Source organism: Prionailurus bengalensis, chromosome B3, assembly GCF_016509475.1.
Source record: "Prionailurus bengalensis isolate Pbe53 chromosome B3, Fcat_Pben_1.1_paternal_pri, whole genome shotgun sequence".
NCBI lineage: Eukaryota > Metazoa > Chordata > Mammalia > Carnivora > Felidae > Prionailurus > Prionailurus bengalensis.
Genome location: NC_057355.1, coordinates 4,488,930 through 4,510,612, shown reverse-complemented (window position 1 = coordinate 4,510,612; position 21,683 = coordinate 4,488,930). Strand labels below are relative to the sequence as shown.

The window sequence follows — 21,683 nt, the reverse complement described above, 5'->3', positions numbered from 1 at the left end:
CCAGGTGCCCGCCTTTACTCTTGTCACTTTTCTTCAAAAACGGTATGAAGGTTCTAACCAGGGAAACTACACAGGAAAAACAGGAACCATCTAGATTGGAAAGAAAAATATTCAACTCTACTCAAAGACACAATACTGGACATAAAAAAAAAAATCCTAAGGAATCCACACACACGAAACAGGCAAAGGAGTTGAGTAAAGTGGCAGGGTACAAGATCAACAAACAAAAATCAATGATATTTTTATATAAACTTTCATAAGAAAACAACTTAACTTACAACAGCATCAAAAAGAATAAACATACTTACAAACAGTACAAGACTTGTATATGGTAAACTACAAAACAAACATTCTTGACAGAAAGTAAATAAATTGAAAGACACCTCATGTTCACTGGAAGACTTAGATTACAAGGGCAATAGCTTCTAAACTGATCTACAGATTCAAAGTCTCAATAGTCTTTTCTTCATAAATTAATTGACAGGTCGAGAGGCACTTGGGTGGCTCAATCGGTTAAGCATCTGACTCTTGATATTGGCTCGGGTCATGATCTCGTGGTTTGTGAGATCAAACTCCATGTCAGGCTCTAAGCTCAGCATGGACTGGGATTCCCTCTCTCTCTGCCCCTCTTCCCCTTGCAAGTGAGCACATTCTCACTCTCAAAATAAACTTAAAAGAATATTATGGAAGTTACATACACAGGAATGAATTTGTGGATCATGTGGTATCTGTGTTTAACTTTTTGAGAAATTACCAAACTGCTTCCCAAAGCAACCATTTTACTTTGCCACCAGCAATATAGGAGGGTTTGGATTTTTTCCATATCCTTATCAGTTTTTATGATCTTTTAGATTATAGCCAAACTAGTGGTTGGTGAAGTGGTATTACATTGTGGTTTTCATTTCTCTAATGATGTTTAACCTAGTGGCCATGTGTATTTTCCTTGGAAAATGTGTCTTTAAATCCTTTGCTCATTTAAAAGTTGGGTAATTTGGTTTTTTGTTGTTGTTTTATTGCTGTGCTATAGGAATTCCATATTTACTTTAGATATTAGACCCTTATCAGATATATGATTTGTAAATATTCTGTCCATTCTGTGGGTCATCTCTTAGCTTTTCTTGATAGTGTCTTCCCTGTAGCACAGAGTTTTCTTATTTCAGTTATACATTTAGCTCTAGGATTCATTTTGAGTTAATTATCATATATGGTCTGAGGTATGGGTTTAAGTTCATTTTTTTTTTTTTTTGCTTGTTAGGTATTCAGTTGTCCAAGAACTCTTTGTTGAATATTATTTCCCCATTAAATGTTCTTGGCACCCTTGTAGAAAATCAGCTGACCGTAAATGTACGGATTTATTTCTGAGCTCTCAGTTCTGTTCCATTGATCTATGTCCGTCCTTAGCCAGGATCACACAGTCTTGACCATGATAGCTTTGTGTTTTAAGTTTTGAAATCAGGAAGTTTGAGTATTCCAACACAGACTGTTTTATAGTCATTGTTTCATAGTCATTCACAACTCCTAATCACTTTTAAGACTGACTTGTCAATTTTTTTCCTAAATTAAAAAACAATGTTTAAAAAACATTGAAGTGTGGAGCCTGATGCATGGCTTGAACTCACAAACGAGGAATTATGACCTGAGAAGAAATCAAGAGTCAGACACTTAACCAACTGAGCCCCCCGGGCACCTCCATAATAAATGTTAACAGTATTATTCATAATATTATGCCAAAAAAATATAAACACCCAAATGTCCACTGACTGATGAATGGATAAAAAAAATGTGACATATCTATATAATACAATATTGTTTATCCAGAAAAAGGAATTATGTATGGATTCATGGTAAATATGGGTAATACTTTGCTAAGTGGAAAAAAAAAGTCAAACATAAAAGACTGCATATTACATCATTCCTTTTACATGAAATATCCAAGGCAGGCAAATCCATAGAGACCAAAAGATTAGTTAGCTGCCAGGGAACAGGGAAATGGTGGAGGGGAGTCATGACTAATGGGTATGAGTTTTCTTTGTGGGAAGATGAAAAGATTCTGAAATTAGTGGTGATAGTTTCACAGTTTTGTGAATATACTGAAACCACTAAACTGTAAAAGTTTTAACTGTATATAAATTTTACCTCCAAAAAAATTGCCTAAGCACTTCCATTTCAAGAAGTTAGAAAAAGAACAGTAAATGAAAGCAAAATAAAGCTATAGGAAGAAAAGAAAAAAGTCAATGACATATATAAAGCAAAAAATAAATGTCATGGGGATATAATGTACAGCATGGGGACTATAGTTAATACTGTACTGCATATTTGAAAATTGTTAAGTAAATCTTAAAAGTTCTCATCACTAGGAAAAAAAAACTCTATGTATAGTAATGCATGTTAACTAGACTTACTGTGATCACTTTGCAATGTTAAAATATTAAATCATTATGTTGTACACCTGAAACTAGTATGTTATATATCAAATGTATTTCAATAAAAAAGGGAAAGAAAAAAAACTAATCTAAAACATTAAGATGCTGTTATATACATATAAATTTATGCCAAAGAATTTGAAACTTTAAATGAAATGGAAAAATTCCTAGAAAAATTCAGCTTACCAAAACTTAAAAGAAACAAAGTATCAATAATCCCATATCTATTAAAATTAAAAATTCTAGGGGTGACTGGGTGGCTCAGTTAGTTAAGCTTCTGACTTTGGCTCAGGTCACGGTCTCACGGTTCAGGAGTTTGAGCTCTGCATCAGGCCCTGCACTGAGAACTCAGAGCCTGGAGCCTGCTTCAGTTCTTCAGTTTCTGTGTCTCCCTCTTCTCTGCCCCTCCCCTGCTCATGTTCTGTCTTTCAAAAATAAGTAAATGTTAAAAAAAAATTTGTTAATTAAAAAAAATTAAAAATTCTGTATTAAATTCTCTTACATCTATACCTATTAACTGAACCCATAATTTTAAACCCTTTCCTCAAAAAAACAAGCACTCCAGGCCCACGTGGCTTAACCAGTAAATTATACCAAAATTTAAGGAGTAACACTGAAGTTTTACAAAAGCTTTTCCAAGGAACAGGAAAAAAAAAACAAAAAACAAAAAAAACTTCCCTGTTTCAAGAGGCTAGCATAACCTTGTTACCAAGGATATTTTAAGAAAGGAAAATTACAAGCTTATCTCTTACATGTATGGATACAAAAATCCCAAGAGAAATATTTGTAAACCAAATCCAGCAAACTAAATTTTACTTATATACTAAATATACTATGACCAAAATAGGTTTATGCTGGGAATGCCAAGTTGATTTTACTTTGGTATTCTTTCCTGGATGTTATCCCCCATGTTTATACAATAAATGCAAAAAGTCAAATGAATAGAGACAGAAAAAAATTATAATAATTTAGGACCATTCATGATTAAAAAAAAAAAGAAGAAGAAAAAGAACACAGAGCACCTGGGTTGCTCAGTTAAGCACCTGACTTCAGCTCAGGTCATGATCTCACAGTTCAACAGTTCGAGCCCCACATTGGGTTTGCTGCTGTCAGCACAGAGCCTGCTTCAAATCCTGTCTTCCTCCCTCTCTGCCCCTCCTCTACTCTCACTCTCCTCTCTCAAAAATAAACATTAAAAACATTTTTTTAAACACATTCTCTGCCAACTCTGAAAAGAATTTCCTTAATCAGATAAAGAATATCTCAAAACTTTCAGCTAAAACAATGAAATGCCGAAGACTTCCATTCCTATAACCTCTTCCACAAAACTAGAAATAGGACACATATGCTTGTATTATCATTTCTATTCAACGCTCTACTGTGTAATCTAAACCATCTGAAGGGGTGCCTGGGTGGCTCAGTCAGTTGAGGGTCAGACTTCAGCTCAGGTCATGATCTCGCAGTTTGTGAGTTCAAGCACCGCATCAGGCTCTGTGCTGACAGCTCAGAGCCTGGAGCCTGCATCAGATTCTGTCTCCCTCTCTCTCTGTCCCTCCCCTGCTTGCACTCTCTCTCAAAAATAAACATTACAAAAAACCCAACGAAATAAATTATGAAGAATAAAGTAGAAGGACTGGAAAAGAAGAACAAAACATTCATAATTTGCAGACAACTGTCTATACAGAAAATCTACAGGACACTTTAGAATTTACTGTCAGTAAATTCAGCAAGGTCACAGAATACATTACTGATATACAAAAAGCTATTCTTTCTATGTAATAACAATTAGAATTTAATTCCATTTATGAAATTATCAAAAAAAAAAAAAAAAGAAAACTTCTCATAGTATCGTCATTTCCTAAAAAAAAGATAATGGTTTCTTAACTATGGCATGAAAATGCTCATGGTAAAAAAAAAAAAAAAAAAAAAAAAAAAAACAGCTCAATAAATTGGAACAATCTTAAAAATCAAGAACTTATGTTCGTCAAAAGACAAAGCTAGAAAACAAACAAACAAAAAAGTATTAGCAATGCTCAGATCAAAGGGCTCTACTCCGTAATAAGTAATGCCTACAAATCTGTTTCTCCCAACTGAAAAAAAGGCACAAAAACCTGCACAAGCACATTACATAATAATATTCAAAATGGCCAATAAAGATCTGAAAATGCTGAACCTCAGTGAAATCAGGAAGATACAAAAAATAAAACCATACAAGGTATCACTACACTCCACAAGAACAGCTCCATGGAAGAGTGACAGTACCAATAGTTGGTTAGGACATAAAGCAGCTGGCACTGATATACTCTGCTGGTGGCAAAGTAAACTGGTACAACCTCTTTGGGAAAGGCTGGGCATTAGTTATTAATTTTGGAGATACTCATTCCTAGATATTAGAGATTTTCACCACTGTTTAACAGCCAAAAACTAGAAACCATTCAAATGCTGAACATTCAAATTGATACATCATGAGGTATTTTATGATATAATATAGATCCATCAATTTTAACTATACTTGCACACAACATGGATGAATTTCATAAATAAGGCTGGGAAAAATACGGTATGGAATAAAGTTCAAAATGTATATACTTTTTACGGATATATACATAAGGATGAAATATTAGAGAAAATCATAGGAAGACAATGGTCATATCTGGAGAAACAGAGCTAGGATTATTGAAGAAAACATGGGGGAACTTCTGGAGTATTGAGGTAAAGAATTCTTGACCTAGGTAATGGTAATGTGGGGGGTTACTGTATAATTTATCAGAGTAAAACTACAGGTTTAGCAACTTGCTGTACATGTATGCTATGCTTAGTGATTTGAAAAGTCAAGCCAACTAGTCAAAAAAAAAAAAACAGTAATCTAAGAAACCAATAAAGTTCAAATAAGTGATGACATGTAAACGTACAAAACTAAAACCCTAGATACTAGGAGGATCCTGGAACAATGGAGGTGTAGAAAGCACCAGAAATTATACTGGCGTAATCTGTGGGATGTAACTATTTCAGAACTCTGGAGTCTGCTGCAAGCTTGCAAATTCCAGGAGAAAACTTGAGAGTAAACTGCATGAATCTTTGTCAATTTCACCTCCAGGCGGAGCAGCTAGCAGCTACCCATCCCTCAGCCCAGCCACCAGCTGTGCATTCGTTCCTGAAGCAGCCTGCAGAGGGTCTGGGGTGTGGTAGGGTCCCCTCCCTAAGAAAAAAAAAAACTTCAAGGCAACCTGGCTATCTGTGCATGTGACAACATCCCTCATGACCTTGTAACGAGACTACTTAATCAGACTGCATGTTTGGGTGTTACTATACATGGCAGACCAAGAAGTAAAAAATATATAAAGAACCACGCCACGTGGTGTTCGGGGCTCAGTTCTTTGGGTACAAACCCAACTGAGTGGTGGTGCCAGCAGGAAAAAAGTTGCTTCCTGGAAGTTAAAAAAAAAAGCCTCAGGGTCACCACTCTCTATGCAAGAATCCTACTACAGGGGAGTTAAGGCAAGCAAAAAGGACCCAATCTTCCAAATATTGGGGATGTGTGCTCTGATCACTGATTATTACTTCTGATCACAGAGATGCACACACAGAAAGTTAACCATTATTGTTGCACCTCCCCTAGAGGGCAGGTACCACTTCCCCCTTTCATTTTCCCCCCTACAGGAGTCAGACACTGGCTAGGACATGCTAAGACAATCACATATGTGGAGAAAATTATAGTTTTTTAATGTTTATTATTTACAGAGAGAGAATGTGCGCGTGCAGGGTAGGGGCAGAGAGAGAGAGGGAGACACCTAATCCAAAGCATTCTCCAGGCTCTGAGCTGTCCGCACAGAGCCCAATGCGGAGCTCAAACCCACAAACTGCAAGACCATGACCTGGGCTGAAGTCAGATGCTTAATGGACTGAGCCACCTGGGTGCCCCATATGGAGAAAATTATAAATTGACTGCACATTCCCAGGTAACCGCCCAGGAAAGACCTGAGAAGATGTCCAAGTATAAACATGTCTCAGGCTGATCCTCAACACAGAAACCGTGTGCATCAACAAAACAAAACAAAAAAGAACATTTTTTTTAACCCAGCAAAAACATCAACACCAACAACAACAAAATCCAGAAAATGCTGGGAAAGGCTTTCCAGAGTTACCACATTATTATCCAGTTTTCAACAAACAAATCAAAAGGCATACAAAGAAACAAGTATGGCCTATTCAAAGGGAAAAAAAGAAATCAACAAGAACTGTCCCTGAAAAGACCCTGGTATATATGCTACACAGAGACTTTAAAACAGTGGTTTTAAAGATGATCAAGAAATCAAAGGAAGAGGTGGATTTAAGTCAAGAAAACAATGGGTGAACAAAATGGAAATGTCAATGAAGAGACAGAAAACCTACAAAGAAACTAAAAAGAAAATTCTGGAACTGAAAAATGTAGTACCTGAAATGAAAATTTTACTAGAGGGATTCAAAGGCAGATTCAAGCAGGTAGAAGAAAGAATCAGTGAACTTTAAGAGTGCAATGGGAATTATCGATGCCCAAGAAAGAAAAAAGATTTCAGAGAACAGCTCCTCAGGGACAGATGTAGGACACCAGCTGAAAGACTAACATATGCATCATGGCAGCTCCCGGGGAACAGACAAAAAGGGGCAGAGATTATGTGAAGAAATAATGGCTGAAAATTTCTGAAATATGAAAATGAATATGAACCCTGCAGCAGCACAAAAAAAAAACCCCAAGTCAGATGAACTCAGAGACCCACACCGAGATCCATTATAATCATACTTTCAAAAGACAAAGAGAATCTTGAAAGCAGCAGAGAGAAGCCACTTATCACATTCAAGGATCCTTAGGAAGACCGTAAGAGAGTCTCATCAAATTTTGAGGCCAGCAAACTGTGGGCCAGTAAGTTCAAAGTGCTTAAAGGGGAAAAAAAAAAAAAAAAAAAAAAAAAAAAAAAGCCAACTAAGAATCCTGTATCCACTAACATTGTCCTGAAAAAGTGAGGGAGACATTAGGACATTTCCAGACAAATGAAAGCTAAGGAAGTTCACGGCCATTAGGTAGGACCTGCAAAATGCTCAAAGGTGTTCTGCACAGTGAAATCAAAGAACACTAAACAGTTACCTGAAGCTACACAGAGATATGAACGTCTCCACAAGGGTAATGTGGGCAATTACAAAATCAGATATCATTTTGATGGAATATTATCTGGCCATAAAAAAGAACAAAATCTTGCCATTTGCAACATGGATGGAGCTAGAGGATATAATGCTAAATAAAAGAAGTCAGAGAAAGACAAATACATAGGATTTCACTCATATGGCATGTAAGAAACAATGAAAAAATTTTAAAGAAAAAGACTAACAAGAAAACAGACTTAAATACAGAGAATATACTGGTGGCTGCCTGATGGGAGGTGGGTGGGGAAAATGGGTCAAACATAAAGGAGATTAATACTACACTTATCATGACGATTACTAAGTAATGTATGAAATCGGCGAATCACTACATTGTACACCTGAAACTAATACAACACTGTATGTTAACTATGCTGCAGTTTAAAATAAAAAAGCAGGAATCATTTTAATAATGGTTTGTAAATGTGCTTTGTTTCCTACGTGATTTCAAAGGCTACTGCATTTAAAGAAATTACACTATTAATGTAAAAGCTAGTATTACTGTCATCTTGCATTCTACGTAAAGATATAAACCTTGTCACAACAACTGGAAGGGAGGAGTACAGACTTGTAAAGGAGCAGAGGTTCTGTATGTTATTGAAATTAAGTTGGTATAAATCCAAGGTAGAGGGTTACAACTTTATGTTGTCAAATGTAACCCCCCCAGTAGTAACCACAAAGAAAAAAAGGCTATCTGATGCACACAAAAGGAAACAAAAAAGGGATTTAAATATTTCACTACGAAAAAAGGAAAATCAACTAAACACAAAAGAAGACATTAATGCAGGAAATGAGAGGCAAAAAAAGCTGTAAGGCACACAGGACAAAAACAGCACAATGACAGAAATCCCTCCTTATAATTAATTAAATGTAAATGGATCATGGGGCACCTGGGTGGTTCAGTCAGTTGAGCGTCTGACACTTGATTCTGGCTCAAGTCATGATCTCACGGTTCCTGAGTTCGAGCCCCATGTAGGGCTCTGAGCTGACAGCATGAAGCCTGCTTGGGATTCTGGCTCCCTGTCTCTCTCTTCCCCTCCCCCACTTGCGCGCGGTCTCTAACTCTCAAAAATAAACATTTTAAAACATTTTAAAAAGATACATAAATGGATTAAATTCTCCAGTCAAAAGAGACTGGCAAAATGAATAAAAACACGTGACCCACCTATACGATGTCCACAAAAGACTCACTCGAGATCCAAACACACAAAGACAGACTGAAAGTGAAATGACAGAAAAAAATATATTCCATGCAAATAGTACCCAAAAGAGAGCAGGGTGGTTCTACTAATACCTGGCAAAAGAGATTTAAACCCAAAAAGGTTATAAGAGATCAGAATGTTATATGTAAATAAAAGGTTTAATAAATTAAGATAGAAAAATTATAAATGTTTACATACCTAATGACAGACCATCAAAATATGTGAAGCAAAAACTGACAGAACTGAGGACAGAGTCCTACAAGAGTTCAAGACTTTAATACCATACTCACAATAATGGATAGAACAACCAGAAAGAAGCTACTTATACAATGAAATACAAGACTTAGCATAATAGACCAATTATCTGACAGACATATACAGACATTCTACCCAAGAACAATGAATACACATTCTCCTCAAGTGTACATAGGACATTTTCTTGGATAGACCATATGTTAAACCACAAATTAAGCCTCAACAGATTTCAAAAGATTAAAAACAACACAAGATGGTGCTAGGAATCAGCAACAAAGGAAAACTGGAAAATTTGCATAACTGGAAATGAAACTTTTTTTTTTAAAAACCAATGATCGGGGCGCCTGGGTGGCTCAGTCGGTTAAGTGTCCGACTTCGGCTCAGGTCACGATCTCGCAGTCTGTGAGTTCGAGCCCCGCGTCGGGCTCTGGGCTGATGGCTCGGATTCTGTGTCTCCCTCTCTCTCTGGCCCTTCCTCCCTCCCTCCCTCTCTCACTCTCTCTCAATAATGAATAAATGTTAAAAAAAAAAAAAAATCAAGATCTCAAATCAACAACCTAACTTTTTTACAAGGTAAGAACCAAAAGAACAAACTAAGCCCAAAGCTAGCAGATGAGGGAAAGAAGGGCAGAGATAACATAAAGAACAAAAGGAAAAAAAGTCAGTAAAACTAAAAGCTGGTTCTTTTAAAAGATCAACAACACTGACAAATCTTTAGTTAAATGAACTAAATAAAAACAGATTCAAATTACTAAAATCAGCAACATGTGGGGACAATACTATGTACTCCACAAAAATAAAAAGGATCATAAGAATATGAATAACCATACACCAAAAAAATAAATAACCTAGATGAAATGGGCAAACTCCAAGAAACACAAAACCTACTGAGACTAAAATCACAAATATACAATCTGAGTAGACATAGGACTAGTAAGGAGACTGAATGAAAACTAAAAATCTCCCAACAAAGAAAAACCCTGGATCTGATGGCTTCACTGGTAAACTCTACCAAACATTTGAAGACCTAATACCAGCCCTTCTCAAACTTTCCCAAAAAACTGAAGAGGAGAGAATACTTCTCAACTCATTCTATGAAAGCAGCATAATCTTGACACCAAAGGCAGTACAAGCAAACTACAGACCAACATTCTTTATGAACACTGACCAAAAACAAAAGTTGGACAAGAATACTCAACAAAATACTAGCAAACAGAATTCAGGTAGTGCACTGAAATGATCATACATTGTGGCCAAATAGGATCTGTTCATGGAATCCAAGGATGGTTCAACATACAAAAAATTTATATGCCACATCAACAAAATGAAGGGGAAAAAAAAACCACATGATGATTTCAATTGATGCAGAGAAAGCATGTGAGAAGATTCAACACCTTTCATGATAAAAATCAGTCACCAAAATAATAAGAGGAAACTAACTTTCACATAATAAAAGCATTACATTAAAAACCCACAGCAAACATAATACTCAATGAGGGGACACTAAAAGCTTTTCCCCTAAGATCAGGAAAAACAAACAAACAAAAAAACCAAGGATACCCACCTTTTACCACTTCTATTCAATATAATGGAAGTTCCAGCCAGAGTATTTAATCAAGAAAAATAAAAGGCATCCAAAGTGGAAAGGAACAAGTATAATTATCCCTGTTTGTAGATGAATGTATGCTGAAACCCCTAAAGGAGTCCACAAAAAAATTCCTATTAGAATAAATGAAATTAAACGCGAAGTATCAGGCAACAAAGTCAACACACACACATACACACCAGATGCACTTCTATACACGATGAGCAATCTGAAGAGGAAATTACACAAACTATTCCATCCACGATAGCATCAAAATGAATAAATTACTTAGGAGCTGACTTAAGGAAGTCAATGACTTACACAATGAAAATGAACAAACACTGATGAAATACATTAAAGAGGACATAAAAAAAATGTTCATGGACTGGAGGACTTAATGTTATTAAAATGTCAATACTACCCAAAGCAATCTATGGATTCCATGCAATGCCTGTTAAACATCCCAGTGACATTGTTGCAAAAGTAGAAAACCCTTGACACTAAAAGCTAAGGAACCAAAGCAAAAATAAACATGTGGGATTACATTACTAAAAACCATCTAACCATCAACAAAATGAAAAGGTAACCTACCAAATGAGAATATTTGTAAATCTTATCTGATAAAGGGCTATTGTCCAAAATACATATGGAAAAAGGCATCCTAAAATTCATATGGAATCTCAAGTGACCCTGAAAAACAAAAGCAATCTTGAAGAAAAATAACAAAGTTGGAAGATTCACACTTCCCAATTTCAAATCCTACTACTACAAAGTTATAGTAACCAAAACAGTGTGGTATTGGCATACATACAGACCTATAAACTAACAGACTAGAAAGCCCAGAAATAAATCCTTACATAGATGGTCAAATGATTTTTGAGAAGGGTGCCAAGACTACTCTCAATGGGGAAAGGATGGTCTGGTGCTGGAAAAACTGGATATACACCCGCAAATAAACAAAGTTGGATGTTTAGCTAAGACCATTTATAAATATTAACTCAAATAAATCAAGGACCTAAATTTAAGACCTTAGAAGAAAACACAGGACAAAAAGCTTTATGAAACTGCATGTAACAATGATTTCTTGGATATGAAATAAAAGGCACAAGTAACAGGCAAAAAAAAAAAAAAATAGGCAAATTAGAGGCACCTGGGTGGCTCAGTTGGTTGAGCATCTGACTCTTGATTTCTGCTCAGGTCATGATCCCAGGGTCATGGGATCAAGCCCCACATTGGGCTCCACACTAAGCATGGAGGCTGCTTAAAATTCCCCCCTCTCCCTTGCTCACTCTCTCTAAAATGAAAAGACAAATTAGGTTTTATGAAAATTTTTCAATTTTTTTTCAAAGTTTATTTATTTTGAGAGAGAGAGAGAGAAAAAGCACGTGTGCATGTGCACAAGGGGGATAAGGGCAGAGAAAGGAGAGACAGAATCCCAAACAGGCCCTGCACGGTCAACGTACAGCCTGACTCAGGGCTCAATTCCATGAACTGTTAGATCAAGACCTGAGCCAAAATCAAGAGTTGGACACTCAAGGGGCGCCTGGGTGGCGCAGTCGGTTAAGCGTCCGACTTCAGCCAGGTCACGATCTCGCGGTCCGTGAGTTCCAGCCCCGCGTCAGGCTCTGGGCTGATGGCTCAGAGCCTGGAGCCTGTTTCCAATTCTGTGTCTCCCTCTCTCTCTGCCCCTTCCCCGTTCATGCTCTGACTCTTTCTGTCCCAAAAATAAATAAACATTGAAAAAAAAATTAAAAAAAAAAAAAAAGAAGAGTTGCACACTCAAGCTGAGCTACCCCCACACACCCCAGATTTCATGAAAATTTTACAGTTTTGTACATCAAAAGGCACACTCCAGAGTACAAAGACAACCCACAGAATAGGAGAAAATATTCCCAAAAGTCATCTATCTGATAAAGGATTAATATCTACAACATATAGAAAACTCCTAAAATTTAGCAACAAGAACAAAAAACCAACAACTTGATTTAAAAATGTACCAAGAGCACACTATGTACACTGTATGTTAGCTAACTTGACAATAAATTATATTAAAAAAAAAACTATTTATCTTCCTAATGAATAAAACCTACAAAGGAGTGGAATAGATGTTTCTCCAAAGATATACAAATAGCAAGTAAACACATGGAAAGATGCTAAATATCACTGATCATTAGGGAAATGCAAATCAAAACTAAATAAGATACCAGACCTAATACTCATGAGGATAGCTACTGTAAAAAACAAAAAAAAAAAAACAGAAAACAAGTATTTGTGAGGATGTGGAGAAACTGGAGCCCTTGTGCACTCTTGGTGGGAATATAAACAGTACAGTTACTGTGGAAAACAATACGGTGGTTCCTCAAATTAAAAACAGAACCACCATGTGATCCAGCAATTACACCTCTTGGCATATACCTGAAAGAACCGAAAGCACAGTCTTGAAGAGATTTGTACATTCATGTTTATAACAACAATATTCACAACTGCCAAAATGTGGAAGCAACCAAGTATCCACCAATGTATGAGGCATAAGCAAAATGTAATGTATACAACATAATGGAATATTATTCACTTAGAAATCGTGACAAATGCTACAACGTGGATGAACCTTCATGGCTAAGTGACATAATTAGTCACAAATGACAAATACTGTAGGATTCTATTTACATGTTCTAGTTAGAACAGTCAAAATCTTAAAGACATAAGGTGTAATGGCAAGTGCCAGGGGGTGGCAATGAGGGAAGAATGGGGAGTTACTGTTCAGTGGGTACAGAGTTTCAGCCTTACAGGATGATGAATTATAGGGATAATGGCTGCACAACAACGTGCATGTACATCATGTCACTGAACTGTGCACTAGAAAAATGGTTATGATGGTAAATTTTCTTTTACAATAAAGAAATATCCTAGACATTAATAGGTAGGGGATGTGGGGGAGAGAATGTGGAGGAAAGAACTTATTTGAACTTAAAATTAGGGCCTCTTTCAGTTTCAGTACCCCGTTTGTGAGAATGTATTCATCAAGCAATTGTACAACGACCCCCACCATGTGCCAGACGCAGTACTGAGGATTAGGAACCCAAGGATATTTAAGACCCGGTCCTTTGTAGTCTAGACCAGAAACCAGGAATTCAACTTCAAAAATCATGACCCCAGCAATGCTCTCACACAACTGTGTTCTTTATATATCCACACCATCACAATCAGTACCATCACATAACAAATAAGGGCAGTTTCAGGCACTATTCTACATATTCAAGATACATGTCTTATTCAACCTTCCCCAAATCCTATAGACAGGTACTGTTACTACTCCTGTGTTATAGTTAGGGCAACTTAATCTCAGAGAATTAGCTAAGATTAGGTCAAGTTGCACATCCAGGATCTGTTTTCAAGTTCATCTGCATCCAGAGCCTGCATTTTTTGTGTAGGTTTATAATGAAATGGGCAAATTGAATAGGCTTCTTCTTATCTACTCTGTTTTAAGAATACATTTAGACCACCACACAGGTCAATGAACAATCTGAAATAGCCAAGAATGATCTCGCTACTGGTAACAGAGGCAGGAGAATGTGAGAAAAAGTTTTCAGAGGTGATAACCAAGCCATTCTTGAACAAGACAAGGATTTTTCTAGGCAGGGAATATTCAATTTAGTATTCTGATTAACAGTTCAGCTATGTAGCAGAACAGCATTTCCTGCATGATTTCATCTAAGCCAGTGACTTTAATTATATAATGGAATCTCAAGAAACACACCAGACATAACAGGATAAAAGAAAAGACCCCTGGGGCCCAGTTCTAGGGATCTTTCCTTGGATGATGCCAGACCATATATGCCTCATGTATTCTTTTAACTGTAGAAAATTTTTCACAGTAGAGACAAAAAATTAAGTAGGCTTTACACCAAGACTGAAAAATTTTTCAAATGCTTATTTTCAGAGTGTGCGCACGTCAGTGGGGAAGGGGCAGATCTGAGAGAGGGAGAGAGAGAATCCCACGCAGGCTCCATACTGTCAGCACAAAGTCTGACTTGGGGCTCAATCTCACAAACCAGGAGATCATGACCTGAGCTGACATCAAGAGTCAGACACTTAACCAACGGAGCCACCCAGGTGCCCCCACAATGACTGAACTTTGCAGTATCACAATACCTGGAGTCTACAAAGATGTAGAGGACAACTCTCATGAAAATCTGGCAGGATTGTAAACTGATAAAAATCACTCTGAAGACAGTTATATACTCATTACTCTGCAATTCACTTCTAGGTTCATATGCTAAAGAAATTCTTGTTATATGCACATAAGGAGATACAAACAAGATGTTCACCAAAATACTGTTTTTAACAGCAAAAATCATTTTCCAACAGAGGATCAGATAAATAACATTTATGTAAAATGCTACTACTATACAGTAATTAAAACCCACTGATTTGACTTTAAAATGTCAATATGGACACACTGCAAATGTAATACATGGAAAATGGCAAATACAAGCATACCTTATTTTATTGCATTTTTCAGGTACTCCAGATATTTTATTGCATTTTCAGAAACTGAAGATTTATGGCCACCCCACATTTAGCAAGTCTATCACTGCCATTTCTCCACCAGTATTTGCTCACTTTGTGTCTCTGAGTCACATTTTGGTAGTTCTTGCAATATTTCAAACTTTTCATGATTATTGCAATTGTTACAGTGACCTGTGACCTTTGACATTACTACCATAATTGCTTTGGGGTGCCACAAACTGCGCCCACTTAACCAATGACAAACTTAACCGATAAATGTTATGTGTTCACACTGTTCCACCAATTGGCTGTTCCCCTGCTCTCCCCCTCTTTTTTGGCCTCCCTAGTCCCTGAGGCACAACAGTGTCAAAATAAGGCCAATTGATAACCCTACAGTGGCTTCTAGGGGTCCAAGGGAAAGGAAGAGTCACACGTCTCTCACTTTAAATCAAAAGCTAAAAATGGTTAAGCTCAGTGAGGAAGGTGTGTTGAAAGCAGAGATAAGTCAAAAGCTAGGCTTCTTGTACCAAACAGGCAAGTTGTAAATGCAAAAGGTAAGTTCTTGGAGGACATCAAAAGTGCTACTTGTCAACAAACACGTAAGACAAACAGCCTAACTGCTGATACGCAGAAAGTCTTAATGGTCTTCAGAGAAGATCAAACCAGCCACAACCTTCCCAGAGGCCAAGCCTAATCCAGAGCAAGGTCCTTACTATCTTCACTTCTGTGAAGACAGAGAGGGGAGGAAGCTGCAGAAGACAAATATGAAGCTAACAGAGATTGGTTCATGAGGTTTAAGGAAAGACACCATTTTTATACCATAAAACCACAAAATAAAGCAGTAAGTTACCCACAAGGTCTGAGATAATTAATGAAGGTTTTCAGGGCACATGAAACAGCCTAAATCAGAAGAAGATGCCATCTAGGACTTCCACAGCGTGAGAGGAGAAGTCAGTGCTTGGCTTCAAAGGACAGGTTGACTCCATTGGTAGGGGCTAATGCAGCTGCTGGCTTTAAGTCAAAGCCTGTGCTCATGCGCCATTCTGAAAACCCCAGGGCCTTTAAGAATTATGCTCAACCTACTCTGCCTGGACTCTGTCAAGGGAACAACAAAGTCCAGACAGTACTTCTGTTTACAATGTGGTACACTAAATATTGCAAACCCAAATATTGTTGAGACCTACTGCTCAGAAAAAAAGGATTTCTTTCAAACTATTACTGTTCACTGACAATGCACCTAGTCACCCAAGAGCTTTGACAGAGATGTACAACGAGATCAATGTTGTTTACACACCTGCTGACACAACATCCATTCTGCAGCCCATGGATCTAGAAGTAATTTCAACTTTCAAGTCTTACTATTTAAGAAGTATTTTGTAAGGCTATAGCTGCCATAGATAGGGATTCCTCTGATGGATCTGGGCAAGTAAACTGAAAACCTTCTGGAAAGGATTCACCATTCTGGATGCCAATAAAAACATTCATGATTCATGGGAAGAGGTCAGAATACCAACATAAATAGGAGTTTGGAAGAAACTGACCCCAACCCTCATGGATGACTTTGAGGGGTTCAAGACTTCAGGAGAGGAAGTCACTGCAGATGTGGTAGAAACAGCAAGAGAAAAAGAATTAGAAATGGAGCCTGAAGATGGGACTCAATTGATGAAATCTCACGATCAAACTGTAACAGATGGGGGGTTGCTTCTTATGGATGAGCACAGAAAGTGGAGATGCTGGGAAGACTGCTGAAATGACAACAAAGGATTTAGAATATTACCTATACTCAGTTGATAAGAAGGCAGAGGCAGGGTTTGAGAGGATAGACTCCAATTTTTTTCCCCCCACTGTAAATGTTTTTGAGAATTTTACAGGTCTCAGGAAAAACTAAGAATGTGTATGTAATGTATATGCATACATATGTATTAATACTTTATCTTCACATATTACATTACAAAGATTTTTATGTAGCTAAACATGTAAAAAGATTATTCTCGAAAAGTATTATTCTATTAACTACATGACATTCCATCGCTTGAATATACAGTATAAATATTTCCCTCTTGGGAGACACTTAAGCTTTTTCAAATTTTCACCACCGTAACGATCCTCTAAGTATCCGTTTACATAAATCCTTATTTGCACTGATTACTACTCTGTAGGAAGAGATTCTCAGATCTCGACATACTGAGTCAAAGAGCGTGATGATTTCTAAAAGCTAAGAAGTTATCTTTGAGGCCGAGTTGTAAAGAAGTTGCAGTGGCAGAGGAGCAATGCCAGGAACCCTTCCTGAGTGCAAAGATGAATGGTGAGTCGATCCTCCCTTTCCTGTCAGGGGATGGCAGCCCGCTTAGAGGTCTGACTTCCATTTTGTTCTCCATCTTGTTGGGAGAAATTGGTAATCAGATCTTGGAGGACAAATCAGTTCCTAAATGTCACTGGTCATGGACCTCTGACAACTCTCACAAGAACATCCAGGGACTTTGCACAGCCCACAACATCCACCCCATCTAGCCCAACACCCCTGCAGCCACGGTGTGGGCACTCCCCCTTCCCTACTCCCCCATTCTGTGCCTAAAACATGCCAAGCTCTCTAAGAAGCCTTAGTCCAACCTTTTCTGTCTGAAATGTTTTCCCCACACTCTTTACAAGATCTAGCTTCTTCTCCTCCTTTAGTACTCTGTTTTAAACATACCTCCCCAGAGAGTTCTTGCCTGACCATGTCACTCAAAACATCATTACTTCATAGTACTAAAACTTGCAATGATTTTACTTATTTCTCTATCAAGTTTCTCCCATTATCCATGATGGGAGAGCAGGTTCTGAGAATACCACATAAAGTCAGGAATCCCTGAAGCCTAACAACAGTGACTGGCATGAAGTACGCATTCCATAACTATTTGCTGAATTTCTGGTGAATTTGGCTAACTGTGGAAGTGGGACCAAGTGTTTAGTAATCTAAGTAGGAGGAATCTAAAGACAGAGTTTGGAGGGAGGGACCTGAGCTACAGATTCAAGGTTGGGTTCATCTGCTTTCCTTGATGTGGTAGCTGAAGGAGGTCTCCCAAAGATGTCCATGTCTTCATCCCTGGAACCTGTGCACATCTCAGAATGAAATACTAGTGTCTGCTTAGCTGCACAGACAACCAATCATCCCAGTGTTAGAGCAGCACGATCTAGGCTCTAAGGCCAGGACTCCATCTATGGCGTGCCTGGCTCAAGAGAAATCTGAGCTGCAGCAGTCACAGCATCCATTGGAGCCCCAATAAAACCAAGACCACACCAGACACAGGAGTCAAAACCTGGGCATAAACCTGCATGCACCTGAAGATGTGCTGTTTGTGGGAGCTGAGTGTTAGAAAGTGACCAAACAACACAGTGACAGCAGACTTTGATTTAAGCCTGAGATTAGCCACTTAGTAGGTAGCCTTGCCCAAGTCCTCTAACCTAGCTGAGACTTCGTTTTCTCATCGTAAAATGGAACTGAATCCTTCCTAAAAGAAGGGTGATATTATTTTCAGAAGCTGCCACAGCCACCCCACCTTCCACAACCACCACTGTGAACAGTCAGCAGCCATAGACCTCAAGGCAAGACCCTCCTCCAGCATAAAGACTATGACTCACTCAAAGTTCAGATGATGGTTAGCCTTTTTTTTAGCAATTAAGTATTTTTAAAGTATGAACAATTTTTTTACATATATAATGCTATTGCACACATCACAGACTACAGAATGGCATAAATATAACTTCCATATTCACTAGGAAACAAAAAAATTCCTTTGGCTCACTTCATTGCAGTATTGGCTTTGCTGTGGCAGTCTGGAACCCAACCCACAATTTCTCTGAGGTATGCCTAAGTTCCCAGCATGTCTGAGGCAACCCAGTGAAATTTATGCCATTGTTGAGGGTCATTCATATTGAAATATAATTCATGAAATCTTCTCAAAGAAGAAAAACAACACATACGTTGAATCGAGATTTTCTGAGTTTTTAAATTGACATAAGCTAAAGGAGAGTAAGGGTTGTTATTAGCTCATGATGTACACCAATTAATATAAAATACACATGTACTTTATTGGAAGTTTGAAGAGACCAGACCTACCAGCATTCCTAGTTCCTCTATGTCCTTCTCCCATTTGCCCTCCAGTTAGAACAATGTACTAGAAATAAATTCTATAGTTACCACAGGTCAGTCTCCTTTGTGAGGACATCTCTCCTTCAGACATTTAGCTACTTTATGTTCATATACGCCTGCATCTTTATGGGAATGATTTCCAATGTCAACTTAGGAAGTAAATCAAAGAATTTATAATGAAAGAGCAGCAATTGCCAGTTCTTATTCTGCAAATCCCACTATTGCCAAATTTCTTCAAGATCCACTTAAAGAATTAAAAATATGTTCAACTTTCAACTAAAATAACCCCAACAACAAACACTCCATCAACATGTTGCAACTTCTACAAATGATTATGACACAGCACTGTCAGGACATCCAAGTCTCCTTGTGAAATACCACCTTCAGGGGATGCTGCCCTCTCCGTCCACTATCCTATGGAATATCCTAAATATCATGAAAACTCAATGCTTGCTGGGCACCTGGGTGGCTCAGTCGATTGAGCATCTGACTTCGGCTCAGATCATGAACTCACGTTTTGTGAGTTCCAGCCCCACTCTGGGCTCTGTGCTGACAGCTCGGAGCCTGGAAGCTGGAGCCTGCTTCAGATTCTGTGTCTCCCTCTCTCTCTGCCCCTCCCCTCCCTGCACCCTCTCTCTCTCAAAAATAAGATTAAAAAAAAAAATCTCAATGATTGCTGACCCACATTCATGTGTAAAAGCAATTATTCAAGAGATGCACTGTCCAATACAGCAGCCACTAATCATGTGGCCACAAGCATTTGGAATGCAGCTAGTTTGAACTGAGCAGTGCAGTAAATGTGAAATATATACTGAAGTCTTAGTACTAACAAAATAGGATACCTCATTAACAGTTTTTACACTGATTACATACTCACATATTTTGTTAGGTTAGGTAAATATTAATGTCACTTCAAAAAAAACCCAAAAAACCTTTTAAATGTGGCTACCAGAGGGGCGCCTGGGTGGCGCAGTCAGTTAAGCGTCCGACTTCAGCCAGGTCATGATCTCGCGGTCCGTGAGTTCGAGCCCTGCGTCAGGCTCTGGGCTGATGGCTCAGAGCCTGGAGCCTGTTTCCGATTCTGTGTCTCCCACTCTCTCTGCCCCTCCCCCGTTCATGCTCTGTCTCTCTCTGTCCCAAAAATAAATAAATGTTGGGAAAAAAAAATTAAAAAAAAAATGTGGCTACCGGAAAATCTAATTACATATATGACTATTATAATTCTATATACAAATAGTCCTGATATCTTTGACCTATCCTTTATCTTTTTATGTGTCATAAAATAGACTTGTACATTATAAATCAAAGCCAGTCTTCACTCAGAAGTGAACCCAATCCACAAAGTAAGCTACGAAAAGGGGCAAGTGTCACCAGAGATTCAAGGTCATTCTTTACAAGGTTCACAAGAAAGCTTCCTAGAAACAGCTCTACATACATGCCTAGTGTAGGTTTTCATACATACATACACACACTAAATTTTCAAATCTAAGTCACCTGGCAAATGATCATGAATTCCTCGGTTTATGGGTGTAGTGCAGACTCTACTGAAATCCAGAGAATTATCCAATATGGCATTTATCCTTCGAAAGATATTGGCATTGCTACACGTGGAGAGTGCGGGTGCTTCCTGGTTGTCCCAACAATCTTTTATCCTTCCAGCTTCTTCTTCCTACACACAGAAAAAAGATATTTAGGTTTTCCTCCTAGACACCAGAAAAGATACTTAGGTTTTTCTACACTCCCTTACTCCTAAATCCAACACTGTGAGTTAGATAAAGTAACAAGGACTTGAATTTCTTACCTATATACTAAAATACCTGAGGAGTCCTATTATGAGCGAGGTATCTTGAGAGAACTAAAAGAGGGGTAAAACAACAACAAAACACCTAAATACAAGATATTTCCCCAGAACTTTCTAATCTAATAGGACATGTATAGGAATTAGCATGGTGTGGCAGCAGCAGGAGTTTTAGAACCAGAAATAGGAGATTCAAATCTTGGAGGCTGATCTATATACTATTTGGCAATTAAAAAAATGAAGGACTGGGGCACCTGGATGGCTCAATCGGTTAAGCGTCTGACTTCAGCTCAGGTCATGATCTCACTATTAGTGAGTTCAAGCCCCTCACAGAGCTCTACCCTGTCAGTTCAGAGGCACTTTGGATCCTCTGTCTCCCCCTCTCTGCCTCTTTTGCACTCATTCTCGCTGTCAAAAATAAACATTAAAAAAAGGAAATATTGATACATGCTACAACATGGATAAACCTCAAGTACACTATGCTAAGTGAAAGAAGTCAGTCACAGAAGACCACCTATTATTAGCCCATTAATATGAAATGTCCCAAACAGACAAATCTATAGGAGATGAGTTGTCTTCATCTCAGGGTGGACAGGGAAGAAGG

The 21,683-nt window shown here is 38.0% G+C and overlaps 1 protein-coding gene across 9 annotated transcripts in view; it reads right to left on the bottom strand.

Moving 5' to 3' along the window:
* CPEB1 (cytoplasmic polyadenylation element binding protein 1) overlaps positions 1–21,683 on the bottom strand; it is a 90,612-nt gene that overhangs the window by 53,800 nt on the left and 15,129 nt on the right. For all 9 annotated transcript variants that reach the window (XM_043554660.1, XM_043554659.1, XM_043554658.1 and 6 more), the window contains exon 2: positions 20,776–20,950. In XM_043554660.1, coding sequence (XP_043410595.1) covers positions 20,776–20,950 — 175 coding nt within the window. The remainder of the gene's footprint in view (positions 1–20,775; positions 20,951–21,683) is intronic.